Source organism: Patagioenas fasciata, chromosome 8 (assembly GCF_037038585.1).
Source record: "Patagioenas fasciata isolate bPatFas1 chromosome 8, bPatFas1.hap1, whole genome shotgun sequence".
NCBI lineage: Eukaryota > Metazoa > Chordata > Aves > Columbiformes > Columbidae > Patagioenas > Patagioenas fasciata.
The window spans coordinates 30265588-30293528 of NC_092527.1; the positions used below are offsets into that span (position 1 = coordinate 30265588).

The following is a 27941-nucleotide window of genomic DNA, read 5'->3' on the forward strand; positions in this document are numbered from 1 at the left end:
TCAGATCATTAATTCTCTTTTGCCACATTGAGAGAATTATTTATGGCTGTGAAAGTAATAATATTTAGACCTTGGAAATAATTCTTAAGAATTCTTACTTGCTGTTTTTACAGCTTTTGTCTGATAGTAGTATAACAAAACTAGATTGACCAAAGTCAGGTTTTGGGATTCTTGTCCTGGGTTCATCTCAACTGGGTTCGGGGCCAAGATGCCCCTGCAGCAGCCGCGCCAGCAGAGACAGGACCAGTGAGCTTGTGATGCTTCACCTCAGGATTCAGAATTGCCCCTGCAGGTTCTTCTCTTTTGCTGCTTTGGAGAGAGCCTGTATGTTCCTGCTTCTCATTTAACTTCATTCGAATGTCTAAAACTAGGTGGAGGAAACCTAGGCCTTTTCTTCATTATCTTCACTTGTAATTGGTGAAGTAGACTTCAGTCCTCAGCTTCATTTATTCAGAAGTAAGAGGTAACCAGTGGAAATGCCTTGACAAACTCATGTTTTTATGATGGCTTGAGACAATATACCTTCTTGTTTAGAGCTTACTAAATTCCAACTCATGGTATTCCTTCAAATGTAACTTGCAGGAGAATTGTTAGAAAATGTGTATAATTTTATGTGTGTGTGTGTATACATATAGGCTGTGTGTTTAATATTTGCTTTATCCCCCACATATTAAAAAATAATAATAATAATCTCACCTTGCTTAGTTTTGCTGATCAGTTTCTTAGCAATATTCTGTGAATAAGTATTTACAGCAACTGGTTTCTGAATTTTTTTTGCTATTTAAATAACAGTTATTTAATGGTTTATAATTTCTTATGGTAAAAAAGCCAAAGAATATTTAAATACATAGCAGAAATGTTTGTGTTTTTTTTTTCCTTGGTTACCCAAGATCTTGTTTTCCTTTTGCTTTTCAAGTAAAAATCTTTCTTGTGCTCCAGTTGACCTTGTTACTACAGCAGTTGTAGCTCCCTAGTCTTAAGTAATAAAATACAGGCTGTGGCAGCATTTTCAGCGTGGGCAACTTCAATGAGTAGCCATCTCTGGAGTTTCTCCTAGACTTCTGAAGCAAGGAGAGTAAAATGCCCAGACAAGTTAATGATGGCTTGGCAGCTTTTTAACGTGGGACTTCGAATACAGCCCCTGGCTGAAGAACCGTGTAACCTCCTCATTACTGGTAGGGGATCTGGTTTTCTGTGTGGCTTTGGGAACAGCTGTGCTGCCACAACGTGGGGAGCATCAGAAGGGCAGGAATGGGCAGTGAGAAATGAAAGGGTGGAAGCTGCTTAATACTCCTTGCCAAGTGTTAATAGATTCTTTATTGAGGAGCAACACAGAAGTTCATCTTAGGAGAACAAAATAGTACTGACTATTGACTGCATGAATGTGACCAGAATTGCCTATTTTTTTATTCCTGTCTAATATTGTTTCACAACCTTGAGAAAAGTTATTGAATCCCTTTTCTGCTATAATTTATCTAGTCTTTAATATGCAGGTATCCTCATTTTCTAGAGAGGCAAACTAGAGGCAGGAAAATAGTACAGAAATGTCAGGAGGGTGTTTTGGTGGTTTTTTTTCTGGTGACAAATATCTGGTGAAATTCACATATATCTTTGCTGTGACTTTTCTTTTGTAGGCTCAGAACAAAGAAACAAAAGTACTGGCTGCTGCAAAGGTGATTGATACTAAATCAGAAGAAGAACTTGAAGATTACATGGTTGAGATTGATATTTTAGCATCCTGTGACCATCCTAATATTGTTAAGCTCCTAGATGCTTTCTACTATGAAAACAATCTGTGGGTAGGTATTTTTTCTTCTCTAAATGCTTTTACTTACTGCAAAAGGTTATTGAAATGACATTTTTTTCCCTTGGCTTTATTAAAAGATAATTTGTGAATGACCTTTCTTCTTGGCCATCACTATTGGGGTAACTATTCAGTTTCAAAATGAATTTGTAAATTGTGAGTATGACTTTTAGGAAATTTTCACTGTAAAATTGAGCTACACTGAGTCATTTGGTCAGGAGCTTGAATCTAAAATTTGGAAATTAGTAGTTCATTTTTTTGATTAGAGAGATGTCTTAGTGCTTATTTGTAACAGCAGGACTCTGATTTTAATTTTATCGGCACAATTTAGAGTGAGACTCAGTATCCACAGATGAAAAGGTCAGCCTGTGAAGTATGCATTTTAGATACAAGTGAACTCATTGGTACTTCCAGGAAGGACAGTTTAGCGGGACTTGAACCATAAATAAGTTATTTTAAATCTACATGTTTGGACATAGAAGTGTAGTGGACATACGTGCTATACATCCCTCTTCTGCTATATTCTGTGCACAGTATAGCTTTAGCTATGACAATATATTACTTTCTTTGAGGTGATACAATGCAATATTTATATGTGATTTTTGAATTTTAAAAAGAATACTTTCTTTTTAAAAAGCACATAATTAAAATATATCAAAACCAAGTAAAATAAAATTTCCTTCGAGTCCTGTAAATATGCTTTATCCTTTAAGCATAAAAAGAACGGAAGTATAATGCCATGTTTCCTGATATGGATTTATTTTTATAAGCTTTGTGAAAACTTGTTGTGATCTGAATGCAGAGTAAAGTGATATTGTATAAAACAGTGGAATAGTGCAAAAATTTCCATGCATAAAGGTCAGCATGGAAGCAAGTATGCACGAAGGCAGAATGTGAAACTGAGGGGAATAGGCTTCACTGGCAGAATAAAGATAGGAGTAAGTAGTTTTAAAATAAAATAGTAGATATATAGTTACAGTGAAATGGAGAGGCCGGAAAGCAGCAAAGGGAAGGCTATAATGATGTGGTAAGTAAACAGAATTTAGTGGAGGAAAAAAGAAAAGAATGATATTTGCACTTAAAATATGGTTTTGCTTTCCAATTTTAGAAACAGGGTTTCTCTACCTAAGAGGCCTTTGTCAGATTATCAGATCAAACAGCAAATTTTAGCGAAAGAAATTCTTTATTTATCATTTCCCACACTTAACTGACTTGGCATTAGATATGCAGAAGCATGTAAATGGAATAATGGTTTAAAGGATTTACAAAGAGTTGCATTATATAGTATGTTTGTTAGTACCATTGTTGTGAGGATTACTTATAATAGTAATTTGAAGTAATACGTGGCATAAATGGTGTATATATGTTACGGTATAAGGTATAATTTGAGGTTTCCTCTTTTATGGGTAGTTAGGTCCTGATTTTAAAAGTACTCTAAAGGAAAAAATTAATATATTATTTTCCAAGAGAGTGACTGTTAGGATTCTGACAAGAAAAACTTATTAGCTGTCAGACTGAATATTATGATTTAATGTTTAAAGTTCAGATTAAAGAACAAAAACACAGAAGAAGAGTGAGGTGTCAGTCTTGGATGGCCTTTCCTCATTTTTGCTCTCTGCCTTTCCCTTGTTTACTCTCTTTTTCCTTTGTGTATGTTCTTTCTGTCCTACATGCCAGCATAATTTGTGCCCCCAAATAGTTGCAGTTTATTTTTATTTCAAATGGAAACTGAGAACTGGAGATGGAATTGTTCTGCTATTATTAGATTCTGGGATAAAGGTCTCAATGTTTTGTAAGTATCAATGAAAATGGAGGAAAATGAATGTAAACATCAGAATTTACTTGTTTCCTGTAACTTTTAAAGGTATTTTTTCAAAATTTTCATGTATTTCCATCCAATCTGAAACAATAGAGGAGATAACGTTTGCTACTGGAAAATCACGTAGCTCTTACCTTGGACTTTTCAGTCAGAGATAATCCTATAGAAGTACAGTTTAATAATCGAGAAATGAGTTTGTAGGGATTATGTAAATCACATTACAATGAGCCAGATTCAAGATGCTTATTATGTTTTATAAGTTTTATTATGCAATTTTCTCTTTGGATTAAAACTTTTTTGTGAGGATCTCCAAGCATTTTTCAAATAATTTGCTTGAGTAGCACAGACCTACTTTTAATGGGTAACAGTACCAATATTTTGCAGAGGCTAGTGAAATAATTGGTCAAGGCTAAATAGTCTGAAACTCAGGTCTCCCAATAAAGCTCCCTTCATAAATGCTTCAGTTCAGCAGAACTATTTAATTTGTAATTTGTATGTTCTTTTGTTTATATACAGATCCTGATCGAATTTTGTGCAGGTGGAGCAGTAGATGCAGTAATGTTGGGTAAATAAGTTGTTTCAAATAATAAACTTAATTACATCTTAAAACTATAATTTATATTTTAAGACTTGTTTCACATGTATGCTGTTTTGAAGTGCAAATATGTGAATGTGCTATGTGTGTTGAATGTTGGCATTTTTTAATTAGCATTCAGAACTATATTGATGGACATTGTAACTTCTTAAATTAGATTATCTCATTTTTCAAGGGTTTAGTTGCTTTTCAAAACACATTTTTTTCTTGATCCTTTAAGTGAATGTGGTGAGTTGTTCTTGTATGCTTATGGAGCTCTCTGTTGTTATACCATAATCTATATGAGTGAGCCCTTTTCAGGATCTCATTCTTCCTCTTCCCCTGCCATTTTCCCAGTTACGTTGTGATAATTTTTTATATTGCATCAAGCTTAAAGTTAGGTTTTTTCTGTGTTTATTCTGCAAATTAGGTGAAAGCTAGTACTAGTAAGTAAAGGATCTAGTCTTTACCATCTTGGTCTCCTAACTGTATAGCTTATTTACAGTTCAGATATAGGCAGATATACATAGTTTCTGATGAGGAGGGTTTTGGGTACAAGGCATGAAATTTTTACTGAAAGGAACAAATGTTTTAAGATAGAAGTTTTTCTGACATATGATTTTCAGAATCTGTCAGGTTATTTTTCTCATATACTTCTATACTGATTACTGTGAACATATAACATTATAAAATGGAAAAATGTTTTATTTATTTCTGTATCTTTCTCTTGTAGAGCTTGAAAGGCCACTAACAGAGCCACAGATCAAAGTGGTGTGCAGACAGACACTAGAAGCATTGAACTACTTGCATGAAAATAAGATCATCCACAGAGATCTAAAAGCTGGCAATATTCTTTTCACATTAGATGGAGACATTAAACTAGGTAAGCAGGTTGCATGTAAACATCCTTCCCAGAACCTTGTGAGGTCTTATAATTGTGTTTTCCTTGGGCTGTACTTTGGCAGAGTTCAGTATTTATCTACTTAAATATCAGTACTGTTGTCTCTTCCATTATTGAAAGGGAGAGAAGTAATGATCTCTACTACTCCACTTAGTTTTTTCATGCCTTTTGAAATTGTTCGTTGCACTGAAATTAAGATAGAACAGTCTGGAAGAAAGTTAATACAAGCTTCCTGTTGTTGATTCCTGTTATTTTATCTGAATTTAAGCAGTCATCCACATTTTCCCATGATGTGGCATGGAATCCGTGAGGATTCCTCCATGAAGAACTGACAAAAGGACAGCTGGTGGTGAACAGCATCCCTTCATTCAGCTAGGAAAAGGCAGAAATTGTCTGGATCTACTTTGTTCACGGCTTCATCGGGGCAAATGTGTACAGGCCCTCAGCTTTTACAATGGCTCTACTAATGTCATAGTTCTATGACATATCAGCTTGAGTTCAGGTTTCAAACACTTCTCTATACAGGACATAAGTGACTAGTTGTAATTCTTTGGATGTAAAGTACACAGAGGGTAAAGGTGAGGAGAATCAAAAGATCACCACAGTGAACTGGGACTATAAATTCCCAGCCTTGCTACAGATGTTCCTTTTAGGTGCAAGCAAGACTTGTCCAAATTCACTAATATATCTGCTACCTAGCTTGTATCGATCGTGGTGTCTCTGCAAGGTATAGTGCATCGTGTCTGTTAAGAAGTTGAGAATATTCACGAACCTGCTTTTGTAGATTGGTCAGTTAAGCTTATCTGTGTTTTTTGCGTGGATTCCCTTGCACAGATTTATTACTTGTATATATAATACTTGCATGTGTCTTTCTCTTCGTCCACAAAGTATGGGTAACTTTACTATTTTGGCTTTTCTTGAAAACCTGAAGATTTAGTGATGAACTGAGTCTTAGAGGCCTTATTTATAAATGTAATAGAATCACTATCTTAGTTTCTGGATACTGCTGTAAAAGAAATCGCAGATCATAGCAAGAGTCTCATGGTCAGAGAGAAATCATATGTTTCTGTTCTTTTTATTTACCTCACGTGACCTGGCTCCTCATCATGTGGACTGGGACTATTTTAAGCTTTTATCAAGCTTAGCTGATGCACAGCACTGTGCAGGCACTCAAGATACTACTTTGCAGTTCAGACCACAGAGAGATTTCTTCCACACATACATTTAGTGTTGTATTCAGGTTTGCTAATTAAGATTTCTAAAAAAAAAATTTAGTTTTGAAAAGTGTACAGCATCCCTTGAAAGATCATTTTGCTCCTTTTAAACAATTTGTATTTTGCTTCTGGTACACAAAGAAATGGGTAATTCCTTGTGTTACAAAAATGTGAATGGCAAATAAATTTCCTTCATTGCATTTTATTTTTAGAACAATTTCAGTTTTATTATTTCAGTTTCTGTAGCCCCTCAAGATTTCAGATTTTGCATTTGAACCAATGGCTTTTTTTTTTCTTCCACAGAGTGAAATCAGTCTTCTCAAGTGTTGAGCCCATCAAGTAATTTTGTACAGATTAGAGATGGCAACATATGGCTATTTTGTCCTTTTGCTCTAATCTCTAGATCTTCATTAAGAAAGTTATATCTATAATAAGGATAAAACACTTATTTAATTATCGTCTTTTTTTTTTTTCCTAAGTGAGAATTGTAGTGCTATAGAGCTCAAGCAGTATTAATTGCAAAGATAAAGTTCATTTTTGGTTGGATGTTATATTAAAGATGCATATGAGAGCTTTCAGATATTTAATATAAAGTGAAAAGTCATGTGGAAAGAAACAAATAAGATAAAGGGAAAACCTAGACTTATTAGAATATGAATCCTGAAATTAAAAATTGAGTGAGTTGTTGAATTAATGAGAGCTAATATGCCATGTCTGGTGAAGACAGCTTTCATAGATTAAAGAAATTATTTTTCTAGTTAAAATAATTTAACACACTTATTCCTGCAGTAAATAGATGTATCAGCATTGCCCCATACAACTTAACAGTAGCATTATTTTTTTTAGCAATATTTGAATATTGTTTATTGAATAATGTTTATTCATTATCTGTTATTCATAATGCTATAGGACCTTGGCATTCAGTTATCAAAACACAAATAATTTAATCTCACCTTGAAGTTTTAATACTTCAGAATGTTTGATCTGGAACATACAGCATTTTAAGAGACAATTGTAAATTATAAAAATATAATATGTTTTCTACCACGTGGTTAATAGCATTTTACTCTTTACTTTAAGCGGATTTTGGAGTATCAGCTAAAAACACCAGAACAATACAAAGAAGAGATTCTTTTATTGGTACACCATATTGGTAAGTTCTCTATTCTGCTAACATTTTAGTATGAATGAATATCTTAATATTACCGTTGTTGTTAATATTACAAGCTTGACATAATATAGTGTAAATATATTGAGAGTAGAATGTGCTTCCTAAAATGCTTCAGTGAATTCATCTATTTAGAACCTTTTTCAGAACAGATAAGAATGCATTTTATAATCTGGTACTTCATTATTTTCTTTGCAGGATGGCTCCAGAAGTAGTAATGTGCGAGACCTCTAAAGACAGACCTTATGATTACAAGGCTGATATTTGGTCTCTGGGCATTACTTTAATAGAAATGGCTCAAATAGAGCCACCTCATCACGAATTAAATCCAATGCGAGTGCTTCTGAAGATAGCGAAATCTGATCCGCCTACATTAGCACAGCCTTCAAAATGGTTAGTATTTTATTTATGACTTTCATACCTCAATTTGTAGATTTGAAGTACGAGGGATGCCAAGTCATGTATTTGCTAAACTTATGTTCATGGGCATAGACCTATTGAACTTTATAGGACTAGCTTTATGCATAAAATCAGGTACATATGCTATATATATGTGTTTGTACATGCATGCATACGTATATATCTCCCTATATAATTGGGATAACAGTCTTTTTGTCGTAGTTTATATAGAAGCTTTTATACTGAAATATTGTGTAGGTTGCAAAATAGATTTTTGCGCATGCCATAAAAGATCTAAAGATCATCTGAAAAAGAAAATTGGGTGAAGGAGACAGGTATTTTGATAAGAAGAAAACATTTTAAAGAGCTATTATCTATTTGGTCATTTTGATGTCTTTATGTGATTCAGTTAGTGAATGTGTATTCAGTTAGTGTGGTGTATTATAAATCCAGAGCCAAAAGTAAACCCTTCTGTAAATGGACAAACATTTTAAAGGTGGTATTTGTACCACGTTAGCCTTTGCATTCCTGTACTATCCTTGTGTGTTTTGTAAATCAATAAAAGGACCTGAAGCTGCAAAGTACCTGCATGTAGACGCAAAAGAATATTTCACTACGCACTAGTTTGATGTCAAGACAAAAGAAAAATCCCTCGCTGTTCTCTTTTTGTGTAGGTCAGCAGATTTTAAAGATTTTCTGAAGAAATGTTTGGAAAAGAATGTAGATGCAAGGTGGAGCGCAACTCAACTTCTACAGGTAGGAAGAGTCACTTGTTCAGAACTATTGTTTAAAGGCAAAAATATTTTGTATTTTTTAAAAGCAGATAAGTGTTATAGTAACTACTTAAATAATTTCAAATTAAGTGTTCATACACGTGTTTTAGCGTTCTAGCATTGATCCTTATTTGGTAAAAGCTGAATAAATGATACCAAGTGCAAATCAAAATTTATTGTTTACATATTGTAACGTAATATAATTACTTTCCATAAGTATTTAAATTATACTGTGATACTCATAATGGATGAAGTTGATGTTTACATAAGTAGTCAATTGCTGACAGATGTTTTAAAAGCTTTAGGGCTCAGCCTTCCTCTATAATGCTGTCACTGCAGAATAGCTAAACAGGAGGAGATGTGACTGGGTACATTTGGTTCTGTTTAACGTCAGCACGCATTTACTTTATCCAGAATACATCCGGCATATGTTGAATAGACTTAAGCAGCAGGGCCAAGCAGAGAAAGAAGATTGAGACAGTAGGAGAACAACAGGTAGCTGCTTCCTGTTACAGAAAAATGTAGAATTCTATGTTCTTGTTGGACAAAGTTGTTCAGAAGACAAAGCAGACTTTTTCTAGAAAGAATATTTCTACATAAAGTTTATCAGAAAATAAGTTAACTGTGGAACTGAAAAGAAATGAAACCTGATTCCAGGAAAAATAACCGTTTAAAAAATCTGTCTACTTTTATTCTTTGGATTGTGAAACAGGTCAGTATAAATCAATTATTTGTATTTTAGCAAGTTCATATTCAAATATACTGTGTAAGTAGTCTAACAAATGTTTTGATGTTAAATCTTCTGCAGAAAAAATACATTGACAGTTATGATTAATATTATCTGTGAATCTTTGAGTTTGAGAGAATAGAAGTAACATTTCACTTAATACAGTGATTTTATTTTTTTTAATTTTTGCAAGCATCCATTTGTTACTGTAACGTCCAACAAACCAATAAGAGAACTGATTGCAGAAGCTAAGGCTGAAGTTACAGAAGAAGTGGAAGATGGTAAAGATGAGGATGAAGAAGAAGAAACAGAAAATTCTCTGGTCAGTTTAAAATTTACTTTTTTTAATATGCAATTAGTTTCAGTCACCAGTCTCCTATGCAGAACTCAGTGTCTGATGTACTACCCAACTTTTGCATCAAGTCTTGTAAGAATAACAACATAAACAAACTGTAACCCTATTACAGAGTAAGTAGTCAGCATTTCCAGAATTAGCACGTTCTTAAACTATTAAGAACTAATAATAAATAATATTGTCTGATAATTAATATTATCTTTGTTTATTTTCACATCTATATGTAATGTAGAATTATAAAAATCAGGTACTGATTTTTTATATACATGTTTAACTCAGTATGACTAGATGAATCAGTAAATGTATATTTGTATTCCCTAAGATGCTTAAAACATTAAAGAAGGTATGTGATGTTTGTGCTATAAATGAAGTTTGTGATTTTAAAAAACACGAAACTAAAATATTTTACTAAGACAAGATTGCATTTTTGAGTGTATTTGTGAAGTTGCTTAAGAATCTTGCAACGCAAATTCAGTTCCTCAGAGGGCAAAGCCATGAAGTTCAATGACATGGGTCATAGGTTGCAGAGTATGTGCGTACTGTGCTTTCTGAATTAACGGGCTGGAGCGCTGTGAACGTGGGCAGTGACCACCAGTAGCTGCCATTACCAGCACTGTGATGAAGCCACACACCCAAGCAGCACACCTCCATTCCCCTCTTGCCCCTCACCAAGCTGGTTAGATCCCCTGGCTTTCACGCCACTCTGCTGTCCACCCCAGCAGATCTCCAACCATGCACTCCCACCAAGTTCCTCCAGGACGTACTGTCCATCTCCCAAGGCATCAGCCACCACGTCCCTCTGCTGATCAGTCACGGAGCCATCGGTCCTCAGGAGGGCTGGAGTGAAGCCCACCCTGTGATTCAGTTCAGTGTCTCGACATACGCAGCAGATTAGGAAACTGTGAGGTAGATGCGTTTGCATTATTTACTTGTGGTAGTTTTTAAAACTGCTTGGAGATCAACACTAAGCTGTGAGGAAATACTTTAAATGCACTTTTGACTTAAAAGGGGTTGTTTTCTGCATGCTTACAAAAACATTAAGGTAAGAAATGCATGACCAAACCCTTGTGTGTTCCCAATGGCAAATCAGAGGCCTGATCTGCAAATTACAGTGTTCTAGCAGTAAGTATAGACACAGAAGTATCACAGTCACTTTGAAGAGTAGAAGGGCAATTATGGTTAAAATGATACTTTATTGGTGTATTCTTTTTGTCTGTATGCAATCCGATAACCTTCATTCATATTCCAGCAGAAGCAATTGCTACAGTTAAGTAACTGTTTCTATTCTAAATCCGTATTTGCCGCTCATTCAGATCTGCTGAATGTTTTCATCCTATTAATGGAGTTTCACTGTGATTAAGAAACAGACCAAATTTTTTTCAGGTGTTTTTAACAAAGAACACAAGGAAATATATTATTTTTGATGAAACAGCAGAAGGTCTTAATACCGCATTTTTTATCAGTACTGCAATAATTAAAGCTTCACAGCTTCTTCCTGGCCAAACTGGCACGAAGACGTGTGTCTTTCAAACCCAACTGTAGATGGGACTATTGGAGAACTGAACTAAGAGGGGGGGAAAAAAGGCAACGTAGTTGGAAAAATACTTGAAGATTCTGTTAAGAGTGAGGCAGAGGGCTGACCATGATACTTTTCTCTCAGTCACAGTGTATTTTATTCAATTATCAGAAATGGGAGAGGGTTCTTATGAAACTGTTCTGTTCACAGCTTGTTTGCATTGGTTCTGTGGTAATACCAAGTGAAATACTCTGAGATTATCAAATTAATATAACTCTGCCTGTAAATACAGTATTCCTTTCTGTTCAGGTATTCTTCAGTAGAACCGTGCTTTAATTGAGTTAGAAAATTATTAACTAGTTTTCTTCCTTCAATTTTTTAGCAGTTACCTTCAGACAAGCGTGCATCCTCTGACCTTAGTATTGCCAGCTCTGAAGAGGATAAACTTTCGCAAAATGCCTCTTTTCTGGAATCTCTTTCCGAGAAAACAGAAAGTAATGCAATTGAGGACAAAGCCAGCACTATATTTCTTGATGACAAAACAAAGGGAGATGAATCAGAGGACATTAAATTTAGGAAAACAGCTGATAACATATGTGATACCACTGTTGATGATGTGAAAGTGCAGAATGGTTCTGTGCCAAGTGGTGAAGATAAGCAAAGCAAAATATTGCCAGCTGAAAAGAACATGGAAAGCCTGGAAAAACCACATGAAGATATGGAACCCCAGAAAGGAGGGAAAGAACTTGATGTGGTAACAAAATCAGAAATAAAGGATGAACCCGACCTAAAAACAGAGAAAGAAAATGACATAGGAAATGAACAGACAGAAGTTAATAAACTGAAAACAGTACCTACAACTGAAAATAGTGTTGAAACTGAAGAATGCATTTCTAAGGAAACTGGTGAAAAAGAGGAGAAGGAGAACAGAACAGATCTCTTGGAAAGTAAGGAAGAAAAGGTCCCTGAAGAAGATACTGCAGAGCAAAAGGAAGAGAAAGATGAAGCTCAGAAAGAGGCGATAACAGACACGACTACAGAAACTCTACCTAATGCTGTGGATAAAGTGGCTGATGAGGAAAAGGAACTAATAAAGCATGGAATTCACAGCATTAAGGAGATAGGTGGGATTGCTGAAACACAGATCAGTGTTGGGGATAAAACACCTGAGGCGGAGGATAAGCCAGTGGAAAGTCAGGCTAAGCAGGTCCACGAGATAATCAGCTCTGCAGAAACTCCATCGGAAAGCCAAGATACAGTGATCAAAGTAGACAAGAAAGCGGCAGAAAGTGAAAATGAAGATATTTGTAGTAGAAATAGCATGGAGGAAACAGAGATGAAAGACTCTGGAAAAGACAGTGTAGACCACAAGTCAATACAGAACAAGCCTGAGGATAGTTCTAATAAAGTGGTGGATAAACTGACTGATATGGACCAAAATTCAGAAGAGGGCAAACCTGACAAGAACCAGGAAAACACCATTCAGGTAGACAAAGAACATTTGGAAGTTACTTCTGATGAAATAATGAAGAATAAGCGTCAAGATATTGCCAGTGAGCAAGCTGATGACTCTGAAGTCACTCCAGTCCCCAGTATTAGTATTAGCACTGAAGAAAATGAGGAGAAAGTTAAAAGAGATAATCAAGACAATACCGAAGCTTTACAGCAGCTAGAATCGGAGAATTTGAAGGAAAATGATGCAGATTCAGGCACAGGTTCTACGGCTGATAACAGCAGCATTGATTTGAACTTGTCGATTTCTAGTTTCCTTAGTAAAAACAAAGAGACTGGATCAATATCTTTACAAGTAAGTATAAGCAATCATATATTTTTATATGAAATCCTATGTGAGTGTTGCCCTAAAAATTATTTCCAAGTTTGAACTCTGCAACAAAGAAAATTGAGAAACTAGTATGACAGTGTGGACTGTAATACTTTGTAGAAGCCGAAGCATTCTAAATTGCATGCTCTAACAGTGTCTGGATTTTGTGCAGTTACGCAGCAAGACTAGAAGCTAAAGAGGTGCTAATTATTTTCTTGTTTTATTGCATAATTGTATTTTAAAGGTGTAGACAAGCGTATAAGGGCAAGTCTACCAATAAAGGTGAATGTTTGAATGGTTTAGTTCAAGAGCGGATAATCAAGAAGTCTAGTTCAGTACCTTACTCTGCACAGACAAATCTCTTGTAACATCTGATCTGCTGTATTCCCGTCACTTCCATCTTCTGTCTCTCTGTTTAGATTTAAAAGATTTCAGGCAGACAGCCTCCCAGGTTTGTTTATGCCAAACACTGTATTCCTTTGGTTGTTCTATATCAATGCAGTCATGCAGTATGAGTGAGCTTACTCAGAGGAAGCACATTTCAGATTATGAACTTTATATCTTTATACTAATATGATTATGGCAAACCAGGATACTAACTGTGTAATCATTGGGTTCAAAGGAAACAAAATAAACCCTCCAGTTCTATTTTTGTCTTGTGAAAAATATATAACAATAAAAAATATGTACTTGCTCATTTAATTTATTTCTAAAGCAGAAATAGATAGGTGAGTAAGTTGCTATTCTGTTTCAGAACTGTTTTTCAGAACTAAATATTTTTTTGGGTGACTGGGAAAATTCTGGTCAAAAGCAAACAGTTAATTGCAGCTGTCTTCAGCTCTTTAAATGAAAATGCATCAGTTCTGTTTAGGGGTTACCTAGATTCTTTTCTTCTTCCAGCAATTACAGTTTTCCTTTGCTGACTTGAGAAAGTTTCGGTATATTAGAATTTTTCAAGTTCTCTCTTTTGATTAGTGAGGTACCTGAAAAACAAGAACAACACCTGATTACTACATGGTAGGGCTCCACAGAAATATTTGAAGTAATTTAATATTAAGAAAAAGAAGAAAAAAATATGTAACTTCAATAAATACAGAATAGCTTACCAATGTTTTATTCAGGAAACTAGAAGACAGAAGAAAACATTAAAGAAAACTCGGAAGTTTGTTGTTGATGGAGTAGAAGTGAGTGTAACAACATCAAAAATAGTTACTGAAAATGACTCGAAAAGCGAAGAAATGCGATTCCTACGGTAAGTGTGTTTAAAAGGAAAATTTACAAGAGGTTAGCAGCTATTTTTTTTTCTCTTTGAATAAAAGGAAGGGGCTAATTATCTTATTTCTGTAATATTTGGCGATTAATTTCCATTATTTTGTTAGTAGAAAAGAACGCAAGTGTTTCTTAATAAGACAGTCAGTTGAAAATTAGTTTTACTGGATGTGAGGTGTAGTTGCTTTTTTTGTGTTCTGTAATTTTCCACTTCTTTTGTTTTCCCATCAATATTAAGTGTTCTCTTTCCTTATTAGACGTCAAGAGCTAAGAGAGCTGAGACTTCTTCAGAAGGAGGAGCAGAGAGCCCAGCAGCAGCTCAGTAATAAGCTTCTGCAGCAGCGAGAACAGATGTACAGACGTTGCGAACAGGAGATGACAGTGAGTTTCTGGATTTTGCTGCTCTTAAAATATGACATCTTGATGGAGAAGACAGAATGCTACTAGCAGCAATCAGGTGTTTCCTTTTGTGATGGCTATAGCTTAGTTTTTATTCTTGTTAATAAACGGCAGTGTTTTCCATTCTGGGGTTCCCAGCATCTGTGCTAGAACTCTCCTGCCAGAACAGTTCATTATGGCCATCACCGCTGTGGTGCAGCGCTCCATTGTACAGAGTTTCGTTTTCTGAAAAAAAAAATGCCAAATTATTTTTACAGAGTAAAAAGCGACAGTATGATCAAGAAATAGAGAATCTAGAAAAGCAGCAGAAACAGACAATAGAGCGCTTGGAACAGGAACACACGAATCGTTTGCGAGACGAAGCAAAACGCATCAAAGCAGAACAGGAGAAGGAATTGTCCAAATTCCAGAACATACTGAAGAACAAAAAAAAGGAGGTAAGAAACAATGATGATAATACAGGAAGTAAGGAGTACGGACACAGCAAACAGTTGAGACTAGGTCTTCCAGAAGCCTTGTCAACCTCATGTGCTGTACCCAGTTGTGGAAGGGTTGCTAGCAGTCAGTATTGTTTCTTTTGTTTTACTGCCTAAGGTGAAATACAAACAGCTAACAGGAAGACTTAGATGTTGTCTTAATCTAGAAAACATCACCAAATTAGAAGGCGTAATTTTTCACAGAATCTTTTATATTTTTTTTTCTTAAATATTAAATTCTGAAAAAGTATTTTCTTAAAGATCGTGAAAAATATTAGAGATATCTACTTTAAAGAAACCCAGCTATAGCTACTTAGTAAATACTTCTCAAATTTCAAGGAAAATATGGTCTTGATGACTACTGAGAACTACTTAAATTCCAGAGATGTGGGAGTTTTCTTTGTTAGAATAATTTGTTAGATTTTTGTTGAATGTGTGCTGCTGTTTAGAATTTCTTTATAAGAAGCGACAGTAGTTATAGGTATTTAGTTTTTTATCTCAAAAAGGAAAGCCAGGAGAGAAAAGTCTGGATAACCTACAATCTTTTACAGTTAATTTTGTATGTGTCATACAGTTAAGGCAAAGTGAATGACATTTTACACTGACATCTTATGCTATTAATTTGCTTGATTACAGTAAGAGAAGGTGATGTGTTTCCATATGGACTTTGCATCTTAAAAGCTGTTTCATTTAGTTTTCGGATCGATTGTGTAGTGCTCATTTGTACATAAATGGCTGTAGCGTTTGCTCTGATAGTTATTATACTAGACTCACAGAGGTTTCTGTGAAATCTGTACTGTCCATGCTTTTGCGTAGTATGATCCTGTAGAACAAAACTGCATTTAAAAAAAACTTGTATTCGGTTTGAACCATATGCTTGTATGTAAATAACATTTTTTCTTCTTTTGCGGTACCTCTTGCATTTTTGAGTCTCTCTCTATTTGCTGGTGATTGGGTCTTACATGGGAAAGCGGGAAGAAATTAATTTATTGCTCTGAGCCTAAAGCAGTTCTATCATGGAAACAGGAATAGCATGTGGTGATTTGGACTCTATTTTCTGATGATTCTTCCACTATTAAACAAACAGACATTTGGTTTTAGATGCATGGTTTTGTATTTAAAGCTTAAGAAGATGATTTACAGTTAGAAGGAAAATGCAGCTGGTACTCTAAAACTACTCATCCTATACTGGATTGTGCAATGCTACATTTTTATAATTCTTAAAAAGAAAGACAGACACATCAGCAAATTAACAGATGAATACTCAGTTGAATCAGCCAGGTTATATTTAGAATCTTTCTACTAATCTAGTCTAATTCACCTTGGATGGAAACACGTTCCATTCCACACGTGTCATGAAAAGTTTCGTGAAAACATACTTATTTATTGGTGGATTTTGCTTTTAAATTATTCAGAACCAACCACTTAATATTTTATCTGCTTGTCTGATTAGTCTAAAGACACATCCCGCGTAGATGTCATTTGTGGTTGGAGACACTAATAATGGCATCTTACAAACTAATGTTGGAGACAGTGTTAGAAATAGCTGGTTTTCGGTGGAAGCTATTTTAAACTTCCAACCATTTTTCACGGCTTTACCATGAGGTAAAGGTGCTCTGTAGCCCTTTTGCCATAGTGCTTCAAGAAAGCACTGCTTTGGCAGGTGGTGGTTTCCTAACTCTTGACTGTTCTAGCAGCCGCATGGAAACGCAAGCAATGGGCCGGCGTTCCTGGGAGCACGGGGCAGCATTTGCATGCAAACAGAGGCTGGCACACACCTCCTGCTGCGCTGTGCTGGCCGACACGAAGCACGTGGTGTTCCTTCTCTTCGTTAAGCTCTTTTCACTAAACTAACATCCCTGCCACCGAAGTAATGCACGCTTCCCATACCTCTAGTGCTTGACCTGCATGTCCTATGTTCACGATAATGCTTGCTGTGGAGAAAAAGTGTTCTTTTCGCCACCTTCTGCATGCTTATATACACTGTAGGTTTTATGTGAAGTGGAGAAAGCACCAAAAGAGCTGAGAAAAGAGCTCATGAAACGCAAGAAAGAGGAGCTTGCACAAAGCCAGCATGCTCAGGTAACAATGGCAGCTTCAAGCTACTAAAATACAAAAGGCAGCAGTATTCACACAGCTTGATGATTTCACTTCTTGTTGTTGTTGAGTGAATATGGAACTTAACTCAAACTAACCCCCTACACACTGCTCCTGTATCACATCCCATAGAGTATTCTGTCTAGAAATGTAGGAACCACCATTTCCAGGTTTGTGCTGTTAAGTGTAATATTTTGTATTCTATACCAAAAAAACCCCACAGTGTTTTTCTACAGCAAGTCGCATTACAGTGCTTTTATAAGTGGTAAGTACCCCATAGGTCCATCGAATTATAAAGGTTACAGCCAGTTTTGAGCAATGTAAGTGCAGGGCAGGAAAATGTATGTAATATTCAAGCATGAGGCATCTTGTTAGTAGAAGTAGAACGGATGAGGTAAAATGAAGTTCTTCAGATGTCAACGTGTAGGTGTATGGAAACATGACAAGATATCATCTGTGATTTCATACCTTCAGACTTGCTACTTTGATATGACCCAGCTAGAAAGGGGGTGAGTATTTTAGAAAAATATTGGCTTTGTGATGGCCACAGCTTGTACAGAGTGAGCTTGCACCACAGCAGAGCAGGTTTGGATTGAGTAACTTAAAGATTAAATGCTTATGTGAATGACCTAGTAGAAAATAATAGCAACTTTATTTGATTATGTGTTTAATTCAAGAAGGGATTTCCCAGGATAGAATGTGGTTGAGTTGCAGCGTTCTCTCCATATCAAGGATGTGTGTCTCAACTTTTAAAGGAAACAATTAAAACCCTGCAATTTCGTAGTGTTTGTACTGACTTAGTTTGTTTCCTTTACTGATTCCAATTTGTTTAAGAGAGGTGAAAGAGGCAGTTTTAAAGGCGAAATGTCCTTACCTGGAGTGATAAAGGTGCAGGTGTTTATTTTTAGAATATCTAGAACTTCTGTCAGTGACTAGTTTTGTGTGATTAGCCTTGACATTTTAAATGTATATTACTAACAAAGTAGATCTAATTTCTTCTTTTTTTTAAGAACAGAGCTATATTTCATTATATTGTGACATAGGAAGTACATTGTGTCCCACAGGGTGTTGCTCAGGTTATGATTCAGTCTTTTCAGTTGTCTTCATGTACACTTTTCAACGCACAAATGCAGGATGTAAGTCTTAAAATGTGAAACAAAAAAAGTTTTATTTCCCTAATCTTCCGGTTGTGTGTGTTCTCTTCTTCTGCTCATATGTGCTGATCAACGTCACTGCTGTCTCCAAACTAGTTATCACAAATGTATGTAATTATGCCCTATTCGTAGTCAAAATATCAAAATTACAGTAGTGATTAACTCTGAGCAAGACACTGAATTTTCACACAAATGCAACATGACACTGTTCTCTGGTGTTCCTTATTTGTTCAGCACATGTGAGAAACGTGTGACTTTTATGCTGTGTGTGCAGTGAAACCATGTGTTTTAAAGATATCTGAGTTTATTTTAAGATACTTATTGGACAAAACCAAGTGGTAGTTTTAAAAAGATGGACTGTATTGCAGTCCATCTGCCTTTCTCACCATCCAACATGTTCTTTAGTACTAAAGTCCATGATCTTTATTATATGTGATACTTGAGTAGATGTGGGAAGTGGAAAGGCCAGAGGGTTTTCTGAGGTTGCCTGGTTTATCTTATAGTGCCAACAATTACAAAACTTCTTAAGATTTGCTATGTAGAGAGAGCAACAATGATATTTAAATGACTGAGTAAAGCTCAAACATAATTGCATTTTGACCACGACTACACTAGGAGAGATTTCCCACCACTCCCTCCAAATCAAAAAATTCCTGGCAAATGAAACACAATGTTAATTATGTGTCTGCACCCTCAGAATAAAAAACTTGTAGTTTTCTTATCCTTTTCATCTAGAAAGGGAAACAACAGTATTTTTCATCAGTCCATATATTTGATTAGGTATATCTGACTTAATTTTTGTACCCTCAGGTCTGTCACTGACTTTTCACCAACTTACTCCACCTCTGGTTTTCTGTTACTTGTCTAAGTGTAACTCTGCTGTCCATTGGGAGAGATTAAAGCCTCATCTATTAATAACTTCCTGTGAAAAATGAAAACCAGGATTCTCCTGGTCATGATAAAGAGTGCTTTTAATGAACGTTTAATTCCATGTGTTGCTGACAAATATTTTAGCAAGTAGCATAGGTTCAGTAATAAGATAAAAATACATAGCTCAGGAGACCTTACCACTGATCATCTGTAGCCCGGTGCTGTTTTCCTGCCTCATCCCATCTTCCTTCCAACAGACCATCTTTAACACTGCTCATTAGGTATAACAGCAAATGCTTCAGCTGCCACCTTGGCTCAGATAGGACGTTGCTATTATCCTTTATTTGATCTTTATATCATGGTAGAAACATCTGCTTTAATTTCTTGTTCTTAAAGAGTGTGCGCCTGCATGCTTGCATGCTTGCAGGTGGGTTTGTTGTGGTTTGCTTGGGGTTTTTTGGATAGTTGCAAAGAAGAACGGCAAGGCTGTGGTCTTGGGGCATGGGAGGGGGATTCTTACTACTGCCTGCTCTTCATGCTGTGATCCCACAGAGTGATAACACCCTGGGTAACGGGGAGATGCAGGTGGTACAGGGACTGCATCAGGCAGATAGCAAATTGCTTTGTGAGGAGCCAGCTCAGCTCTGGGGTGACAAGCCTGAAGTCCTGCAGAATGTAGTCCCTACAAAAGCCATCGGGTGTCTTTGTAGCAGTCTGGCAGAACTTCCAACCTAAATATCTTTGCATTCATGACAGAATAAATCACTTGAGATTGAAACACAAATGTGAAATCCAGCTGTGTAAATAAACAGGCTTGAACTAGTCATCCAAAGCAAAATAACCATAAATACTTTTATTTTCTTACATGGATGAATAATTAACTTTATATTGGGTGCTTGTCTTTCGCTAGCTTTGAACCTGCAGCTTGTATTGAGAAGAGGCAAGAGGTCAAATGAATTGCAGGTTGCTGGCTAGTTTGTTGCCTCTGGTCTTATTGCTGAAGGTGTTATTTAGGCATCAAATGTATTTGTATGTACTCTCTACATAGAAAATACAAGAGATGCCTAATTATATAGCAGAGACACGTTAGCTCAAGTTTTCATAGGTGTATTTGTTTTCATATATAGCTAATGCTGAGAGAACTGGGAGTTTCATTAAAATGTAATGTGGTTAGAAGAACAGAATTTAATTTACTTTTATTGGTCTTTACCAGGAGCAGGAATTCGTGCAGAAGCAGCAACAAGAACTGGATGCATCTCTGAAGAAAATTATTCAGCAGCAGAAGACAGAGCTGGCCACTATTGAACGAGATTGTCTCAACAACAAACAGCAGCTCATGAGAGGTATCCAGCCTCAGACTCCCTCTTTAAAAGCTGATATTTGTGTTGTATTTTAATAAAGCAATAGTCTGTGTTAAATTTATGAAAGATCTTAATGACTGATCTAGAACTGTAGAAAACCCACTTGCTATGGAATAGCATTTTTCTCAAAATGTGTTTGTAGGCCACTTCTACACATACACTAGATTAGAACGTATCGTGTTGTACTTTCTTAACTAGCCTTCCTCTTTTTTCCAGCTCGTGAAGCTGCAATCTGGGAGCTGGAAGAGCGACATCTGCAAGAGAAACACCAGCTCCTCAAACAGCAACTCAAAGACCAGTACTTCATGCAGAGACACCAGCTGCTTAAGAGGCATGAGAAAGTTAGTGTTGACTTTGACACTTTCTTTTGTGTATTATAATATCTGGGGTTGTTGTCAGGTATTCCCATGATCTCTACTGTAGCTGTTTGCTTGCACAAGAAAGATGACGCAGGTATTTTGAACCTGTGTATGTTCTGTTGAAATTCTAAAAGTCTTAATTGTTTTACTTTAGTAACTTGGTAGTATGTTGAAGTAAAAGTGGTCATGTTTTTTCCCTTTTGATCTTAAAAAACCCCTGCCAACTACAACATCAACCTTTTTCTACCAAAAATACCAAATTCTACTTATAACCAGATTTGGCTTGTGTTTAAGTAGATCTGCTCATTAGTAAATCATCCTGGAATTAAATGATCAGAATGAACTGGATTAGCTTTTGGGCAAGTAGCTGACAACTGTCTCTTTATAGCTAAATCCTATAAAATCCCAGAAGACAACACTTGTTTTCCACAAGGCATTTTGGTTTTTATAGAGTATGTTAAACAGAGTAGTTCAGTTTTTGAAAATGTAAACCCAATAGAGGGATATTAAAGGATCTCCTTGGTGGCTGGAGCACGAGCAGCCTCCACCAGGGCTTGTTTCTGTAGGTTTGGTTTATCCCCATAATTCCAGTTGCTTTCTCCACCTTTTGCAACGAACCAGTGTTTCACAACTGCAGTAGTGGAAGTTCAGTTCCACGAAAGTTCCTCCCTTTGAATAACACAGACTTTTTAAAATGCAATTCAGGAGTCGAACAACCACTGGTACAATACATGTGTATTCATAGTTATTAGAGAATTTAATCCGGTCGTGCATGGTCCCGAGCGCTCTGGAATAAGTGGAGAAGCCCTCTCTTCTCATTGATATCACCAGGACTGGTTTCTGTTGGAAGAAGCTGAGTCAAACAGCTTGCTTACTGGTGAAATGAGATGCTAGTATTCTAACATAACAGTTGCTCTGTAACATTTCCGTATGGTTAACATTTTAGGAAACAGAACAAATGCAGAGATATAATCAGCGCCTTATCGAAGAGCTAAAGAACAAGCAAACTCAGGAAAGAGCGAGACTGCCTAAAATCCAGCGAAGTGAAGCGAAGACTCGAATGGCGATGTTTAAGAAAAGTTTAAGAATCAATTCATTAGCCTCTCCAGACCAAGACCGTGAAAAAATTAAGCAGGTATTGAATAAGAACAGTTTCATTAGTGGAAATGCTTAAAGTAATGTAAGTGTGAGGATGGGATAGAGTGCGCTCTCAGCAAGGTCACGGATGGTACAGACCTGGCTTGGTGCCCTGGGTCAGAGGAACTCATCCTTCCCTTCTGCGCTGGTGGGACTCATCTTCAGCGCTGGGTCCAGTCCTGGGCTCCCCCGTACAAGACAGACAGGGATTTACTGGAGTGAATCTCGCAAAGGGCCTTGAAGATGACTCAGGGACTGGTGGGTCTTGTGTAGGAGGGAATGCCTGGGATTCCTGGGATGCTTCTGCCAGGAGGAGAGGAGGCTCAGGGGGATCTTATCATTGAGTACCCAACAGGAGGGAGTAAAGAAGGTGGAGCCAGACTCTTCTCAGTGGTGCCCAGTGGACAGGATGAGTGGCAGTGGTTGCAACTGAAATACAGGAAATCCAACTTAAACATAAGAAAACACTTTTGTTCAGTGCTAGGATGGTTGGACACAGGAGGAGGTTGCCCAGAGGAGTTGTAGAACCCAACTGGACACAGTCCTGCACAACCTGCTCTGAGCAGGGAGGTCGATCTTCACTGGTCCCTTCCAGCCTCAGCCATTCGGTGATTCTGTGAAATATTTTAAAGAATACTTGATTTTTGTGAGCTTTTGGACTAAAACTGTAGGTATTCACTCATTCTTTAAAAGGGAATGTTGTGAAGATGTTTAGATGTTTGCTTTCTACTGCTGCACAAAAGTCTCCAATCATGGTTTCATATGGTGAGCAGTGGAAGGATGAGAAATCTGGAGAGTAGAGTCTCCTGTATGTGTAAAATACCAACCTCGACTGACACTTGTAACAACACTGCTGTGTCACTTCGCTTCGGGGAAAGATAACTTCGGGAGTCTGGAAGTGAAATGTGCTGCGTTTTAAGGAAACAGTGCAGACAGAGAAATTGAGTAATAGACAAAGCTGTGAGGGCATTGCCTTTGTAAGAACTTTTAAAAAGAAAGAATAAAGAAAATACAGTTTTTGTTTAAATATTTAAAACCATTCTTTTCAGTTATGCTGTGTACATGCATTCTGTTACATACAGTTTTTTGACTCGTGAACTGTTGTATCTAGAGGCACAATATAAACCATCTTTTTATTTTTAATTTTAGTTTGCTATTCAAGAGGAAAAGAGACAGAAGAATGAGAGGCTGGCTCAGCATCAGAAACATGAAAACCAAATGCGGGACCTTCAGTTGCAGTGTGAAGCAAACATCAGAGAACTGCATCAGTTACAGGTTAAAAATAGATTATATTAAGTGAACATTCAGTGGGCAGACTCAGGGTAATAAGTGATGCAGGCAAAGCAGAAACATATTTTCCTTTCTTTTTACTGACTGGTGTAGGTTTTTTTCCAGCTTTGCTTTCAAAGTCCTGCGGCCTAACTGCTTAACCAGATTCATACACTTGCATCAATTAATGACAAATCATTTTAAATGCAAGAAGAGCATGAACCAGAAACAGATGATCACTTCTAGAATACCTATCAAGTTCCCAGTGCTGTTTTCTGTAGGAAACATTTCCTTTTAACCTGATTTTGCTGAAAGGTCATTAATCAGAGCAGAGGTAGGCAGCACCAGGCGGTACCTGCAAGACGGTTGTAGCAGTACATGGGATGAGGTGGTTTCTACAAAGTGCAGGCTGCCCTTTGTACTTGAGCTTCTGGAAGGTACTTGGAAGGAATTCTCTTCTTGCGATAAGGGACTCTATTCTGTCTCTCTTGCTATGCAGTTTGTACCAGAGGACAGATCTCCTTTTCTGTTAAATCAGCTTTTCCCTGTTTCGGGGACACAAAGCAGTTTTAAAGCATTAAATGATCACCTGCCGATGACCTTTGCATTGAGAGATCGTCCAATGACCGGTGAAGCCAGTTCTACTCTATCCACTTCCTTATGTCCTGCGAAAACAGTCCCTGACTATGCCACTAATGCTCCTCAGTAATCCCCAAGTACCGTGGGAGTCTTGTGAGAGTTTCAGCTCAAGTAAAATTGAGCAGATTAGGGCTACTCTGAGCTTCACTGAGAAAAACTGGCCCCTGGCCGCACTCAGGTCCAGCCAAATGCTTGTCATTTTTGTACTCTGCGTCAGACCCAGTTGGGACTGGAGCCCTAGAAACAAGAACATGGGGTTTAGAGGCTGCCATTGCCAACTGCTCTTAAAAATCAAAGATTTGATGTAGCCAAATACTTTTTTTTTCTACAGTGCTGCAAAAGTCTTCTGAAAGGCAGTTGTACCTTACTGAGGGGAATGAGAAGCCAATGTGTAGATGGATTATGCTTTTCCTTTTTATAAAGTGATTCTGAGGCTGCTTCTGCAAGCCCATTTCTCTCCTCTCTAAGCCCCATTTGTTAGTCTCAGCTCCTTGGCACCATGAGTTGAAATATTTCCAAAAAACTACCTCCTCTTTAATGCAATCAATTTTAATAAATTACACAAACTGTCTTTAGAACACAAAGCAGAAATGCTGTGTGACCTTGGAAAGCGTTATCAGGCAGTGAAACACAATTTGGAGTCATGCTGGCAGCTGCTGCCTTAACGATACTCAACTGTATATTTGGATTTACAAATATTTCTTATCTCAATTAGTTCTGATGGTAAGATCAGCTTTTGGTAATGCAGCCTCGTAGCATACGTTTATCTTGTAGCTATTCACGTCACTATTTACACGGAATAAGCTAATTAAAAAGAATTAGGACAACATATGTCACTGTACAAATGTTGAGTTGCCTAATCTGAATTAGTTTTACATAAGGATTATCTTTATCTTGTTTTAAGAATGAAAAATGCCATCTACTGGTTGAGCACGAGACTCAGAAGCTAAAAGAGCTGGATGAAGAGCACAGTCAAGAACTGAAGGAATGGAGAGAGAAATTGAGACCAAGAAAAAAGGTAAATAGGAGCCATTTCTGAATCAGAAAACAATTGAGAGTTGCATCTACCAAATACAGCAATACAAGAAGTATCGCGGAGGTGGAGAGATAGTTCATTGAATAATAAAAGATGTTAAATGTGCAAAAGCTGAGCAAAGGGCATGTGCAACAAAAAAGGCTTGTGTGTTACCAGCCTCTTGCTGTGCTCCCTTGGCAGGGCACGTCTGTATGTTTGCATATGCAACTGCTTAGCTGCAGGTAAGTCTGGTTTTAGGAATGTATTTCAGAAGGCAGCACGTTACTACGGAAATTGAGTGGTAAATAGCAGATAAAGGAACGTGGAGGTTGGTTTAGGTTTTTATATTTTATTTTAAAATGGAAAGTACTAGATTTTCACACAGTTCCGAGAGTGTCCTGCGGGCAGATTATATTCTTGGCTTTCTGCATCTTGGTTGTCTTGCAGTTTAATAATTGCTAGGTGATTTTTTTTTTCTGTGATGGCATGTGGTGTTATGATGTTACATCAGACAACAAGTCACCAGTGTACAATAGGTTTCTTGTACTTTTCCTTGCTAATCCTATGACAATCTGATTTGGGTTTTAGACGCTGGAAGAAGAATTTGCCAGAAAACTGCAGGAACAGGAAGTTTTCTTTAAAATGACTGGAGAATCTGAATGCCTTAACCCTTCAACACAAAGCCGGATTTCCAAATTCTATCCGATCCCCAGCCTTCACTCCACTGGGTCGTAACTCTGGGAACTGCTGTAGGTTTTTTTTTTCGTATTTGGAATTCTCCATCCTCATTGCCTAACCGGACTCCATCCGCGGTGCACGTCGAAGGGCCTCGCGCCTTTGGTGGTCAGTGGAGACAATCAGTGTCACGATCAGTTTCTTCTCGGAATGGAAGAAAAAGGTGTTGGTGTCTAATGGTAATGTTATGTCCTTCAGATGTTTCAAGAATAAGTGGGGTTTTTATCTTGGTCTCACGAAGTTATGTTACCTATGGTTTTGACTTTAAGCCTAAAATATTAATTATATTCCTTCTGATCACAACAAAACGGTTTCTCATGCAAACATTTAAACGGTGTAATATTAATTCTGCTACTGTGTTCTGAAGTGTCTGATTTCTCCACAAGAGAATTCCGCAACTGAAACTGCTGTGAGAGGCTTAAAATATTATAATGTTGAGCAGGGTCTTCATAGCCAGGACTGAAACTAATTACTCAGAACATGCCCATCATCAGGAAAATAAACCCTTGTGTTTAAACACCATTGGTAAGAGCAAAAGCCTTTGCAACTTATTTAAAAAGAAACCTCTGGCATAAATTAAACTGAGCTGATCTCCATTACATATTTTGTCCATTAGTTCCATAATTTAATGGGGTGCTAGTTTAATTAATACAGTGCCTGAAACACTTAGATATGCTAATCCTGGCAACGGGGTAGTGTTTTGTCATTTAAAGAAACAAAACTCCTTAGCATTGTCGTTACTGTACAGACCAGAAGATTTCTTGCTGCTACTGCCATTTTTGTTGTAAATCCTCACCCTAAAATATTTTGCACTAAAATATGTAAAGGTGAAAGAAATGCTAACTTTAAAATGCACAGTTTATTATTTTCCTTAGCTATTACAGGTGGTGAGTTCTACGAATTGAAGAGCTGTAGAATGTATTTTTAGGAAGCGGTGTGCGAAGTGCACGTGGTTTCTCCAGCTGTACCTGGGGTGGGTAGAGCCGTTGTTCTGTTCCTACCAAAGCCTGTTCAGTTAAACTCCCTCAAAAAAGCGGAGGTGGATGGTTGTATTTATAAATAACCATGGCTAAAGTCTCATTTGATTAGCAGTGTTAGATGTGGTTTTTCTTTTTTTTTAGTCATTTTATTTTATAGAAAGATTTAAGTTAAATATATAGACAAACTACTTTATGAAGCTGTTTTTTTTGCTTTTGTGTTGCCGTGTACTAACATAGGCAGTTTTTATTTTTCAAGTTCATAGATGTACAATAAGTTATTTACCTGACTGATCTGCAGTGGAAAAAATCTGCAACGTTTCTCGTACAGCTGGTAGGGAAATACAACTGTATTGGGTCACTTTTACTGCACTCTTGTTGGTGGGTAGAGTTCAAGTCATACAGAGATGGGATTGTCAGCTGTACTTTGGTTTGCTGGAGTTCCATTTGTAGGACAGGATTTGCTTTCTGTCAGTTGAAGCCTGACTTTCTGGTCTCTCTGGGTATCAGCTCTACATGTTTTGTTTTGTTGGCTTGCGTTGAGCGCGGACTGGTGACCCTCATGTGATGTTCACTTCATGGGAACAGTATCGATGCATGTGAGTCAACTCAAAAATTAACACAGGACTTTAATCGGATGTGGTTTAAATCTTGGATGCAGAAACCCTCGGACGTTGAACTGATACCTTCTCAATGAAGACACTTAACATTTACAGCACAGTAAAAAAAATGTTGGAACATGCATGTTTTAATTTAAATTTTGTAACTTTTTGATAGCATAATTACTTTAATAGCTAGCCTTAATTTCTGGCATTTTATTATATAAATGTGTATTGTGTACTGTTGTAAATTCACATACCATATCTCTAGCATGTTACCTGTTGCTAAATGCAAAGTTCTTTAAATGGTTTATTTAGTAGAGTAAAAAATGCCTTTGAAGGCCTTTTACTTTTTAAGCTTCACCATCATAAATTGACTGTTACCAAAACAAGATTAAATAATCTTCATCTCTGTATTTAATGGAATTTGTTTGCCGTTCTGTATGAAGTAGGCTCAGGGCTTTACTCGGGGAGCAGCCAGGGCAGGCGGATTTCCCTTCTGGATTATCGCTC

The 27941-nt window shown here is 36.9% G+C and overlaps 1 protein-coding gene across 3 annotated transcripts in view; it reads left to right on the forward strand.

Annotated features, from left to right (window-relative positions):
- Window positions 1–27844, forward strand: part of SLK (STE20 like kinase) — a 47405-nt gene extending 19561 nt beyond the window's left edge. Inside the window, exons 2-19 of one of the 3 annotated variants that reach the window (XM_065843346.2) lie at window positions 1635–1799; window positions 4140–4188; window positions 4931–5080; window positions 7393–7465; window positions 7679–7873; window positions 8554–8635; window positions 9573–9701; window positions 11633–13057; window positions 14194–14324; window positions 14599–14722; window positions 14998–15177; window positions 17206–17298; window positions 20551–20680; window positions 20915–21039; window positions 22004–22192; window positions 23344–23469; window positions 25007–25120; window positions 25706–27844. In XM_065843346.2, the coding sequence (XP_065699418.1) occupies window positions 1635–1799; window positions 4140–4188; window positions 4931–5080; window positions 7393–7465; window positions 7679–7873; window positions 8554–8635; window positions 9573–9701; window positions 11633–13057; window positions 14194–14324; window positions 14599–14722; window positions 14998–15177; window positions 17206–17298; window positions 20551–20680; window positions 20915–21039; window positions 22004–22192; window positions 23344–23469; window positions 25007–25120; window positions 25706–25852 (3627 nt within the window). In that variant the 3' untranslated portion in view covers window positions 25853–27844. The remainder of the gene's footprint in view (window positions 1–1634; window positions 1800–4139; window positions 4189–4930; window positions 5081–7392; window positions 7466–7678; window positions 7874–8553; window positions 8636–9572; window positions 9702–11632; window positions 13058–14193; window positions 14325–14598; window positions 14723–14997; window positions 15178–17205; window positions 17299–20550; window positions 20681–20914; window positions 21040–22003; window positions 22193–23343; window positions 23470–25006; window positions 25121–25705) is intronic. The other 2 variants (XM_071812121.1, XM_065843344.2) reach the window with 2 other exon arrangements.
- Window positions 27845–27941: the final 97 nt, after the last annotated feature.